The sequence below is a fragment of the Chlamydotis macqueenii genome, chromosome 5 (genome assembly GCF_036417535.1).
Source record: "Chlamydotis macqueenii isolate bChlMac1 chromosome 5, bChlMac1.mat, whole genome shotgun sequence".
In the NCBI taxonomy this organism is placed as follows: domain Eukaryota; kingdom Metazoa; phylum Chordata; class Aves; order Otidiformes; family Otididae; genus Chlamydotis; species Chlamydotis macqueenii.
This window is the reverse complement of record NC_141560.1, coordinates 66,416,716-66,430,115: the sequence shown is the minus strand read 5'-3', so window position 1 is coordinate 66,430,115 and position 13,400 is coordinate 66,416,716. Positions and strand designations below refer to the sequence as shown.

Sequence of the window (13,400 nt, the reverse complement as noted above, 5' to 3'; positions counted from 1 at the left end):
TGGTTTTCTAACTTAGAGAAGAGCTGCAATATTTAACAAATGCTGCAAAGCTGGAAGAACAGCTTCATGGAAATAGAGTTTCTCAGTCATTGATTTATACCTTTTGCACTGTTACAGTTTGGGGATTTATTTTTTTTTGTGATAGGAAGTTATTTTTCCCCAGACTGGAAGTTTGGGGAAGCCAAACTTAAAGTGGCTGCTTCTTTTGTTTTTATTTTGAGTTATACTGAGACTATCTTACAATGTCAGCTGTGATAATTGAACTGGATAAGCTTTCTTCAGATGCAGTTGAGAGCAAAGAGGATTCCAAGTCAGATTTTAAGGAAGGCAAATTCAGTAAATCGTATGCAGATTATCACGGTTTTCAACTTCACTGCTCGCATTCTGCACCAGCCGGTAAGCATGTGTTTATTTAAACTATTTCCTAAAATCTGCGTCTTGTTACTCATGTAACACTCTACAAGTAAACTATAAGACCCAATAAGTAAAACACAGGGTTTGATTCATTGCCATCACATGCATACAATATATGAAGTCATTTTTACTTTAGATAAAGGGCAGAACATAAATGTTAAAAAAAAAAAAATTGGTGTCTCCTGAACACTCTAGCACACAGCATACTGCTGAAGAAGAGCCCAAGAGGCTGTTACCTTTGCACTACCTGGAAGATGAGCTTTCTGTAGGAGGTGACATAGCTTTTGTGTAAGTTAGAGCAGCCCTAGCAGCTGCTCTGGCATTAGGCTTTGCAAGGTGTGTACGTAAGCTGTGCTGTCTGGTGTCTAGCACTGTGACTCCTCTTCTGCTTTTCTCATGTATCTTTTATCACATCAGGGCTTGTAAAGAGGGAACTACATATGCTGTAAGGTGTTTTGTGTGTGTGTGTGTCTTGGTTTTTTTTTGACCACTGTGGCTCACTTATTGATTTTATTTTGTGGCAGATGCTACATATAGCTAGAATGGGTCCCCAAAAATGTCAAATAAGCATCATGAAACTTGAATTTTGCTGAAAATTCATAGCCATGAAAAATAATGAATGTGTCTGCCTTGGATTGTCTAATATAACCAAGAGGACACATTTACAGTTAATGAACAGAATGTCAGTTATGCCCTTAAAGCTTTGTGAAGTATTGGATGGTCATTCATCTAGGAAATACCCATTAAGAATGACTACCCTGATTTCTTGTGAATTACACATGTACCTTGACTTGCACAACTCCCAAGGGATAGTTTGATTTTGATTGTGTTATCACTTGCGCCTGACCCCTGGAACAAAGCATAGACGAGAGAAACGGAGAATATCTGAATGTAAGGGACAATTTATCCTGTGACAGGACAACCTACCTGCGGTGGAAGATTGCAACTTTCACTTAGCTAAAGTAGGTGAATATTTAAAAAAAAACCTTTTGATATTTTTAACTCTATAACAAAATTTGGGAACCTCTTAAACTTGTAAACTCACTTCTTACACTTCGAAATGGTCAAATGGTTGGGATGTCATGCTGCCTATTCTTTTGCAGGAAAACCAGGTAACTTTGTGCCATGCTCAGTATAAACTTTCTATTTTTACTTTCTGTAAAGCTTTCACTAAATTTTGTAAACCAGAATTTTCTTCTAAATGCACTTTTAAAAGTTTGTCTTGTATGCTAGCATGCTTTTGCGTGGTCAGAAATCAAGTGTCTGTCAGTTCCCCTGGGATCCTATAAAATAACTTCAAAACTACCTCTCCTACCCCAGAAAAGTGCCACTAAAGAACTTATGCATGTGCTAGCTGATATACTTTGCTGTGTTCGCTAAATATCAGAGTAATCTGTTCTAGCCTACCCCGTTGATCAAGAGTAAAACAAACTTTCAGCATGAGCAGCATATTGTTTGAGGAATTATACCATTCAGAGTTTTGCAGGAAAGAAGGAAAGAGAGAGGAAAAAAAAAAAAATCTCCTTGTTGGTATTCTTTTGGAAAAAAAAAAATAACTTTTTTCTTCTTAAAATAATTACACCCTGCAAATATTTGTTGCAAACACTAAAGCAATTTTATTCTACTATTCCTAAAGCAGAAACATTGCTAGCAAGCATCTTTGCAAGATGTGTTGCTAGGGTTTGAAGATTTCTTTTTTGGTGTTTTTGCACCATGGGAAGAATTTTAAAAATGCTGATATATTGTCTTAGTAATTCCAGGTTTTATGAATAGTGACTTAAGGCAAATGCAATCTCATCTTTTCCCTTCTAAAAGTTTCTGATATGTTTATTTTAGCAATGTTTAAAGTAAGCAAGCCCTTTTGTAGTTTCCAGTGTTGGGTTGCGTTGACTGAAGTCTGAATGGAACAGTGTAAACAAGTCCTGTTTGGCTTCCACATGTCACTTCCTAAAAGGAACTTCTACTTGTGCAGCTATGGCTATTCATAAAAATAAACCGCTTTTGCTTATACTAAAATGATGAAACTTATTTCTCCATGGGTAGACTATTTCCCAGAAATGACGTTTCATAGGCAAAATGAAAACTTAAAGCTATGGAAAGTAACTGAAATTTTGCTCTTAGAATTTAGATTTTGGGTTGGTTTTTGTTTTGTGTGGGTTTTTTTTTTTTTTTTCTGATAGCAATAGTAGTATGAAAACCTTCAAAATCAATATCCTACATCAGGATGATGCACTGAGGTTTGTGAGTGCTGACTCCTTTGCCCCACAGGACTTCACCTCTTGCAGTTGCAGCCTTAGGAATCTTACATTTAGGTTCAATGTTTTTGTACATTTTCCTTTTTTTATAGGAGGATTTAAAGAACTCTCCTCCAAAATCACTCAAATCACAAATAAGTGGTAGTATAAGGTACCTATGCTATGAAAACAGAAATACTTACTGTTAACTTACATTAAAAAAAGCTGTAGAGAACATGTCCTTTCTTCTGTTCGATCTGCTGTCCATGTCCTCCATTGCATTATGAGAGGTTTATTGTTTAAAATTTATTATACTGTGCTTGTACTATGATATTTTTATATATAAAGCAGATGATTCAAGAATCATAAGAAAAAACTTTTCTTATGAAAACATCACACCTCACAGTGGAAATACAGAAAAGTGATTACTCTGACAAAGTCATATCCTGAAATTCAGTCTGAAGTTCTTGAAATGGAAAATGGAAATGTTATTAGAAAACTTGATGTATAGTCAAAGTTGCTGAGATAGGAAAATATTAACTATATTTTTTGTACCTATTTTAACCAAATGCATTCCAATGGGATATAAATGTTTAAATTACTTTGCTAAATCTCTCCTGTTAGATAAGGAACAATGTTGTTATAAATTAGATTAAGTTTCTGCATATCACTCCATTTTCAAGTCTTATGCAAGTACCAATCCTGAAGCATATTTATTTGGCATCTGCAGTTACATCAGAATACATTGCAGAGAGTGATAACACTAGAATAAGAACAGCAGCAATGTTAAATGGATATTTTTCTGTACAGAATACAGACGTTTTCCATGCAGAGCGTTACTGAGATCTTTGGGAGTTTATCACTTGCGGTGTAATACTGAGACGTTGTTTCAAAAGATTAAATTCAGAGATGCATGACCAAGCTCGGTTGATGAACGCTCAATGACCAACCTTGCGTTACCTGGACTCTGGGTGACAGTTGGCATGGAGCAGTGACCCTTGTAGACACAGCAGGTAATGTGGTGTTGATGGATTTTTAGAGATGCCATGCTATCTTTAATAACATAAAGCTTATTCTGATTTATATGCTACTTATCCTGCAAAGAATTTTTAATACAATATGATAACATGAATGCCAGTGTCACAGCTACAGCAATTTGTCTACACCATGGACAGCAGAAGGCTACTTGTGACACAGAAATATAGGACCAGAGCTCTGTTGCATTTGCCAGGGCAGAATTTCCTCCAGGGCCCCCGGTGTGTTTGCTGTTCAGACTTCTCACAGGAGTCAAAGCTAATCTGAATATTCCAGCTGTAAATATTTGTGCAGATTTAAACCTTATTACCCTGACAGATGCTGTTCTGTTTCCCTTCTTATTAGCATGGAAATGACTGAAAACACTCAACCTACAATAATGGTCTTTATCTCCTAATTTTTGTTTTACAGCTATAAGACAAACCATACTCAAACATTTCTCCACATAAATTCTACAGTATGTTCCTTGAGATGGTTTGGTCCAAATAACTCTTGATCTAGAATAAAAAAAAAAAATCTTAAAAAAAAAAAAATATATATATATATAAAAGTATGAACTGTAAGTAAGGTTTTTAGTAGCATAACTGGTAGTGGTGGGGTCAGAGTAGAGCACTCAAACTCTCCTGAAGTGAAACATGCAGTAAATCATAGATTTGACTCTGACTTTTGGTAGAATGGTACAAGGCTAGTGAAACATTTTTTTTTTCCTGCCTTTGTTGTGATTCTCTTACTGATTAGTTTTTGGGGGAAGGGATGTGAAAGTTATTTTCCAGAGAATAGTTGCTGTGTTTCAGAAGTTATTTTTACCGCTGGTCTATTTATGTACTACAAATCACCCTTACGCTGTATGAGGGTATAAATGGGACAAAGCGAAGTATTAAACTTGCAGCACCTAAAAAGGGTTAAATTAAGGACACATTGCGGAAAAATGCTTTAATCCATGCAGCACTACAGCACAGCTAGGCTAACACTCTTCAGGGAGAGGGAAAGGGGACTTATTGGGTAAAGATGATGGAACTAAGTAAATGCTTCCAAGTGTTTAGTATTTTGTGTTTAAAACCATCAGTGTGGTAGGTGTCTATACAGAGAGAGATAAGAAATGTATTTTTCTACTTTAGCAGATTTTGAAGTGTAGAAGAGCCTTTGGGAGGCAGAAGAGCAGTGGGGGTGGTTTGAGTTTCACCAACATAAAACCAAGTTCCGTTCTAGACAACAGAACATCTGGGGATGAAGAAAAAAGGATGAGCAAAGCTTGTCCTCATTTGCCACCAGGATGAATATGATGAAAAGGACAATAATTTAGCAAATTTCTGTATGGGTGTCTGCCCCTCTTTTCCTTTCCAAGATGGTAAAAAGGGAGGCAGCATCAGACTGAGCTCTGAGTGCTTGCTGTCATCCCTCTCAGCAACCTGTCTAGACACCTTGCTACATCACCCCCTCCGAAACACTTTTCACAATGCATATATCACAGCTTTATGGGAGTGTTGCATTGCGGAGGAGTAAAAGTACATACTTTAGTTTCATCTGATATCACAAAATGCAAAGTGGTGTATAATTGTCTTCAAAAAATAGCATTTCCTTTATTGAAGTGGAAGTACTTCGCAAAAATTTTACACGGCAGAAGGAATAAAAAATAATCTATAGCTTTTATTTGAAGTTTCTTTATTGTAAAGCTGTATATGAACATCCCTTATTTGAATGTATTTGTCATTCCTGAAACACCAAAATACTTTGCTTACTGAAAATCTGCTAAACCCGTGTTTCTTATTTATAAGTTTTAGAAGGTAGTTTAATTGCTGAAAGGAATTTTTTTTGCTCTCTTTATTTAAACTTTGAGAAGTGCTTCAATCAAGGTTGCATCCCAATGTCCAGGGAAGTGAATAAATACTGGCTTTGTGCATAAATCTGTACCACACCACCAATTTGCCTTAATTACTCACACTGGGATTCTAGAGTAAAAACAAGAAGGGATCACATACAGTGCACAGAAAATTGTCTAGTGGTTACAACCCAACTGAAGCTCCTGGCTTCTCTGTAGAAAGCTGCAGTGTAATGCAGAATCAGGACTTGAAACACCTACAGGAACCTAATTTTTGTTTACTTGAACAAATCTAACAAAGTAATCTTTACACAAAGATTAGGGGCTATTTTTCTTCTTTTCTATTTCCTCTTATAAAACACAAGGTCAAGAAATGCATTTTTCCATCATTTCAAGAAGCAATTTTAGAAACTCCTGTCAGGAAGATCAATATTCAGAAATAATCCTCCTACTTGTTATGCCATGTCAAGCCAACATTTAGTTGAAAGCCACCAAGAAACAGAATTAATTCAGCAGTAGAGCAGAAATATAAGTTATTAGCAGTCTCCTAACCTCAGTGCAGCCAAATGTATTTCATTATTTCTGACAGATAACATTATTTTTAATTCTAACTTTACCTTGGAGGCAGACTTTTCTATGTCCAAATCACTATAAGTAAAATGCTGCCAATTTTGAAATGAAGTGGGCATCTTGTGTGGGGATTGCAGGTGGAGGGAAAGCGGGGAGAAAACTATTTGTTCACACATGCATGGAGGCTGCGACTAAAAGTTAGGTAGTACATCTTCAGTTGAGTGAGACTTTAGTACTAGCCTGAGTCAGTCTTTTTGGTATTCAGCCTACAGATGTGCTGCGAGTTACAACTTCAAGAACTTTCTCTTTGGTGCTACACTTGGTACCAAAATTTCATTAATAATACACAAAATAAGCCTGTAGCTAATGCATAATTCAGAGATTGCAGAGAGGCCTAACGTACTGAGGCGTTCACCTCTGCCCCTGGGGGTCATGACTGCTATCCTCACACGGCTACAATAAATGGAAACTAAGCTGGATATAGAAATTTAATTTTTCCCAGAGGCATCGTTTCTCTTCTGTGCTCTTCCTTCCTCTAATGAGCTGTTTACTTTCTATGCGAGAGTGGGGTAGGTCAACTAACTCTGAGTAAAGATGCTCTAATGATTTATAATCGTGGATTTTATTTCCCAAATTCCCTCAGTAACAAGAGGCGAAGCATGTCTTCACAAAGAATATGTTACCCGCAGACATTACTAAAACTTTCCCTGATTTGAAAGGTAAAGTCCATACTTGAAAAATGGAGCAGTACGGATTTGCTAACAAAGGTCAAAAAACGAGAGTGAGAGTCAAGCCTGAACAGCCTTCCTGTAGCACAGTGTATCTTACACCTGCAAAGCCTGAATACAGCAACAAAACACTTGTATTTCAGTTGTTAGAAGTACTGAGTCTGTATGCTTAAGTTGTTTCTCCTTGTACAATGAGCATAAGTTGGCAAGTAGGCTTCCAGTAAAATATAGGATGCAAGATGACTTGAGTGTGGACCTCAGAGATGTCACTGAGGCATTCAGGCTTTATTAAAAAAATTTAGAATCTGAGGATATGTCACTAATATGCTATTACATCAACATGTTTTAAAAGAACAAGTCTGAAGGTCATGAGTGTTATAAGTAGAGTGGACAGGTGGCCACATAACGATAACCTTGGTAAGTAAAGAATGCTCCTCTGGTGATGCAGAATATGTTTATATTCCATGTTTGAACACAGACTTTACTATAAGATTTAATAGCTGTGTCTAGACAGTATGCAATGAGGAAAAAAAATGATGTAATTTAGTGCATGGTCTATAAGCTATTGCTTACATCCAATTTCTTTTTTTTGTCTTGATAAAACAACTTATTAGGCTTTCTGTTACACCATCATAAACATATAGAAACTCTAGCAGATTTTCTAGACCTTGATATTTGTATCAGTATTGTAATATGACCTAAGTTAATCTGATGTAAAAAAAAAAAAAAAACCCAAACAAAAAAAAAAAAACAAACCTTCCTGAAAACATAAGTTTAGTAATATTTAGAAGGGACATCATGGGAGAGGGAGAATTATATGGAGTTATCTGTGCAGGCAGCTGAATGTTATAAATAGAAAGAGTTTTGAGTGGTGCTGGAAGAGACAAGTGTGTTTTTTCCAAAAGCACATGGTGAGAAAGAATTTGGCTGCCTGTTAGTCTCAGTCCCAAAATGTACTGGTTCGCTGGTAAGATAGTAAATTGAGATGGTATGCATATGCAAAAGTATTAGTAATTATTCAGATCTTTATCAAATTTGTCCTCCCGCCTTTCGGGTCATGGGGAAGTCACTTAGATCAAAACACTTCAGTCTCTTGATTTTAAGCAAAAACTGTGCCAAACCTCTCTGATTGTATATATTTTATAAATAGAATTAACCTGAAGTTTCTGTTTTAACACTTTGAACATTTACGGTGACTACTTCTAAATTACGCATGGTCTTTTCTGTATTAAAATGAAATACACTTCAAAACAGCATGTTAAATTGCATTGTGTATCATAAATCTTTTAAATAAGCAATAAGCTTCCTTATTTTGCTGCTATATTACTGTTTTGCTCTGTAATGCAGTTTGCTTTATGAAAATTCGTATTGTAGTCAGCTACTAACATTAATAATTTTAGAATGTTACTAACCCGAGTTGGTAAAATGTTTAGCAAATCTCATTTGAAGGAACCGAATTATGTGTGTTGAAGATAAACTATATCGGTCTTACCTGAAGTGCAAGACTCATTTCTACAGTGCCTTTTTTCTTACACATTTTGAAACCAAGAATTTTCTTGTCCTTCCTTTTAGAAAGGAAATTTGCTTGCTTACATTGATCAGCAAGGCTTTCTTCTTCTGGTTTAAATACTCTTTTCCTTAATTTCTTTTTTTTTTCTTCCGTTCTTTTCCTTATAGATAAAAAGAATAATAGGTCAATTCATTGTTAGTCATTATAGATACAAAGATTGCTAGCAGTTATCACACTGGGACTGTGAATAAGAGGTTAAAACCGATTTCTGCTTTCCCTACCTAGGCACCAAAAAAAAGACTTAAATACCAGAATACTTGAGTCAATCCATACTGCAAGCTTTTTCTCATCTCATTTTGGGATTTGCCTTCTGTATTCCAAACATTTTGATTTTGACACTCCAAAACTGCTCCCACATCTCTTTCACTTCTGAAGTTTTCATTTCTGCAAGTTTATAAAATATTCAATGAAAACACTCTTGTAGGGGTATTCGATTACTCAGTTTTTCCTTCACCTCAACAACACTCTGCTGAACCCAAACAAGGAAACTAATGAATTATTTAAGTGAACCAACATCAAAATCCCATGTTGCTACGTCATAGACTTGTGCTCCAGGTTCCTGCTGTCTGATTCTATTTTGTCAAAGGAAGAGACACTCAAAGTCTGCACGGTTTCTCTTCCAGGATCCTCACTAAGGCAAGCTCTATTAGTGTAGCTTTAAATAAATAAAAAAGAATGAATAGAGGATCTTGCCCTGTAGGCTTTGCCAAGCCAAAAAGACTTTTTTTACTCAATGGCACTTTGACAGACTAAAGACTAGATTACAAGTAGTCTTTCAGAAAGGTAATTTCTGATGTACGTCAATCAAGAGCTCAACTATATTCATTTGTGGGTTTTCTAAAATGACTATTTGGAAAAATGTTTGGACTCTGGAATTTTCCTCTGAGAAAACAAAGGACTGTGGAAGGAGGAGTCTGGTTTTGCTATGATGCTTGAGTTGGCCGCTCATTGTGGCTTTGTGGAATGCCTGGTGCGAGGTGCCGATTGTTGCTGCTCACTTCTATTGACTAAACTTAATGTTATTTTAGAAATAAAACAGTAGTAAAAATAGCAAGTGTATTCTGGGTAGCACTGATAGACTTTCTGTCAAAAAAAAGACAAAAGATGAGTCATTTGGGATTAAGGAACCCTGTGACAGTATATATTTATGTGCCCTTTTAATTTTTGTTTATAAAAACTCAAGGAGAACATAAATCTTCAGAATTCAAGGATGATCAAAACTAAGTTGAATTAAGTTTATTCCAAATGTTGACATCTTATTCTTCTTGAGAGTGACTTGGCCTTGTTCTCTGATTAATTTAACTAGATGTACCTAATACAGGTTTTTTATATCTTTTTTTTTTTTCCTTCATTTCTGGAAGAACAGTTTTGTATGCGCTTTTCACACAGGATGTGCTACTGGCTTGTCCACTTACCTCAGGAAGGAAATAGAGAAGGGCAATTCAAAAGAAATTGAAATAAATGTCCCATTTATAGACACTTTGTCCTACTCAAAGTTCACAAAGTGTAATACAATGCATTTTTGTTGTGTTCTAATCTTTCTCTTAAAAGTATCTGTTATAGTAGAATTAAATGTGATAACTTTTACTTTTAGAAAATCTTGACTCCTAATGTTATTTTGATCTCCATATGCTTTCCTTCTTTGTTTAGCTGGGAAGAGCAAAGCACAGAAGATTTGGGAACTCTGGGAGGGAACTGTTATGCTTTCCTGTCCTTCACAGGGCATACAGGAATACTATACTAACTTGGGTCAAAATCTACCTTGTTTGGTAACCTGTTTCTGGCAGCAATCAGTATCTGCTATTTCAGAGGAAAGGAGAACAGGAAAGCATCTTGTTGGCCACATTTCCAGTAGCTCCTCAAGGATATCCCACCACTTGATCTCCTGAAGCAGCACTGAAGTCTTGCAGGAGGTATGGCACTCAGCTTGAGAAAAATCAATCCTAGTTTCACAAATGCAGAGTTTAGTCACTTGAGACAGAGGTTCCCAAACCACTGCTTTTAGTTAGTTCAAAACTCACATAAAGTGTACTTAAATGAGTCTGGGGCGGGGGGGGGGAACCCAAGACCCTCTAGAACTGATCATATGACTTTCACTGAAAACCCTCATAACAAACTTTAGGAATTTGACTTGTAATCTTGTACTCACGTTTTTGGCTCCAGTGCTGATTCCTTTCTTTCTATGTAGCTCATATTTTTGAGTTTTACAAGGTACGTTACTCTCATTCTTCTTCATGACCAGAACATACTCTCCTCTCCTTTTTGGTTTACTCAACATAGAGCACTTGAAACAGTCTTCCTCTCTGCTCAAATTCATTCCTAACTTTTTTTCCTGACCTTTGCACAAAGGTAACTTTTCTCATCTGTCCATCAGCATTTTTGATTCAGTTTCATCTCACTTGTGATTTCACATTGCATGTGTATTTTTTAAATTTTTTTTTTTACATCTGTTTTCTCACTCATTACTTTACACCTCTCACTTCTGGAGTGATAACTTTTTCCAAGTATATCACACACTTCAACCATCCATCTTCAGTTCATTTCTTAAAACCAATTGTTTAACTTTCAGGTACTTTCAGTACCTTAACTTTTCTTACCCTACTTTTTTAGACTAACTTATCTCTCATTAATAAGATACTTTGACTTTCTCTGATGGTGCCAATGACATGATCGTACTGACACTGCTTCCATTTCTTTCATGCTTTCCTTTTCTGTCTTAATCTTTAAAAAAAAAAAAGAGAGAGAGAAAGGAAACTGTTACTCCCTCCTTTTTAAAAAAGTATATGAAATTGTATTTTAAATATATACTTTCTGTGAAGAAAACTAAAATAAGGAGAGGAGTTTGAAGCTGATATTTCTAGGCTTTTTTTTTTTTGGTGAGTGCAGTTGACAAAACTACACAAGATCTGATATGATGTCCACCATCTATGTCTCCAGTAATAAAGAACTTTCTCTGTTATTATTCAAGCAATTTTTTGAAAATTGAGATGTGAAGAGATTGAGGACCCTCAATTAAAAAGAATCAAATACTAAAACTCCTCATTTTGCATAGCTGTGGGTCCATTTAGCATTTCTGGAAAAATGGGTCCTGACTGACGTGCCCAAGACCATGAAGGAGTTGGTGAGCCATAAACTTTAGGGAGCTGCTTGGCAGATTTAAAAAAAAAAAAAAAAATGTATTTTACAATTTTTTTTAATTATATCATTAATTTGGCATGCTTTATGAAGCTTACTGGATGTATACTTCAGCAAGAATAAAATATAATGCTCTACTTAGAGATAGAAAAGGTATTTTTAAGGTATTGGTAATATCTCTTCATAAAATGGCAAACATATACACGGAATCAGGATATGCTCTGTTAAATCCAAAGAGAACACAGACACGTAATTTTTAATCCTGTAGAATATTACCACAGGGAAGTTAAACTGTGAGCATAAAAATCATCTTACCTGAATAATGCAGTGATACTCTTGTGAGAAGTTATTTGGAGGAAGTGAGGATGTATATGAAGACAATTCCACCAATTTCACAGTTTCTCCTTCATCAGAGAAAGCTTTTGGTGCAATAAAGTGGCCATTGACTCATATTGCTATACTTTAAACATTAAGTAAGTAATGACTTACTTAAGTAAGTTTGCAGATGACACCAAGTTGGGTGGTGGTGTTGATCTGCCTGAGGGTAGGGAGGCCCTTTAGAGGGATCTGGATAGGCTGGATCGCTGGGATGAGGTTCAACAAGGCCAAGTCTTGGGTCCTGCACTTTGGCCACAATAACCCCATGCAGCACTATAGATTCGGAGCTGAGTGGCTGGAGGACTGTGAAGAGGAAAGGGACCTGGTGTTGGTTGATGCTCAGCTGAACATGAGCTGACAGTGTGCCCAGGTGGCCAAGAGGGCCAACGGCATCCTGGCCTGCATTAGAAATAGTGTGGCCAGCAGGAGCAGGGAGGTAATCATCCCCCTGTATTCGGTGCTGGTGAGGCCGCACCTCGAGTATTGTGTTCAGTTTTGGGCCCCTCACTACAAGAAAGACATTGAAGCCCTGGAACGTGTCCAGAGAAGGGCAACAAAGCTGGTGAGGGGTCTGGAGCACAGGACTTATGAGGAGCGGCTGAGAGAGTTGGGATTGTTTAGTCTGAAGAAGAGGAGGCTCAGGGGAGACCTCATTGCACTCTATAGCTTCCTGAAGGCAGGCTGTGATGAGCAGGGGTTTGGCCTCTTCTCCCAGGCAACAAGCAGGACCCGAGGAAATGGCCACAAGTTGTACCAGAGGAAGTTTAGATTGGACGCGAGGAAAAACTTTTTCTCCCAAAGAGTGGTCAGGCACTGGAACGGCCTGCCCAGGGAGGTGGTGGAGTCGCTGTCCCTGGCAGTGTTCAAGAAGCGGCTTGATGAGAAGCTACAAGATATAGTTTAGTAGCTGTGGCAGCAATGGTAATGGGAAGACTGTTGGACTAGATGATCTTATAGGTCCCATCCAACCATGTGATTCTATGATTAATATTTCTGTTGGAAAAAAAAAGGAAAATTTAGCTATTGTGAAGGAGTAGTTGAAATAAGTTTCAAAGGAAGATTTTTACTTTATGGGTTTTTTAATAGAAATGCAAATAGATTTGTTTGGTGTAATGCTTGCAGAAAGCTCTGCAGAAACGAATTTGTAACCAACAATTTAGAGTGACAAAACAGTTAAGCTGTTTCTCCTGAAAAGATGAGGGGGAGAACCAAGGAATCTCTTGGATGTGCCAAGCTTGACGCAATGTGCTTTTTGAAGCATTTTATGTGGTGATTTGAGATCTTGCTAAAACCTGAAACAACTCACAGTGCATATGTACATATGTTGGCTTCTTTGGGAACAGATTGGGAAGGCAACCACTTGGCGTTGTCAGTGTCCTTTGTTCACTGCCACCTGTGTTGTGCGAGTGAAACAAAGGTGGGGGTACGATCCAGGCTTTGGATTTGTAACAGCAAGATGTAATCATATGTCCTAATGTTCTCTCTCACTTTTGAGAAGCTATTTAAAAATAAGGGAT

At 36.9% G+C, this 13,400-nt stretch overlaps 1 protein-coding gene across 1 annotated transcript in view; it reads left to right on the top strand.

Moving 5' to 3' along the window:
- The first annotated feature begins 242 nt into the window (after positions 1–242).
- ANO3 (anoctamin 3) overlaps positions 243–13,400 on the top strand; it is a 196,128-nt gene continuing 182,970 nt past the window's right edge. Inside the window, exon 1 of the mRNA XM_086748795.1 lies at positions 243–396. Coding sequence (XP_086604921.1) covers positions 243–396 — 154 coding nt within the window. The remainder of the gene's footprint in view (positions 397–13,400) is intronic.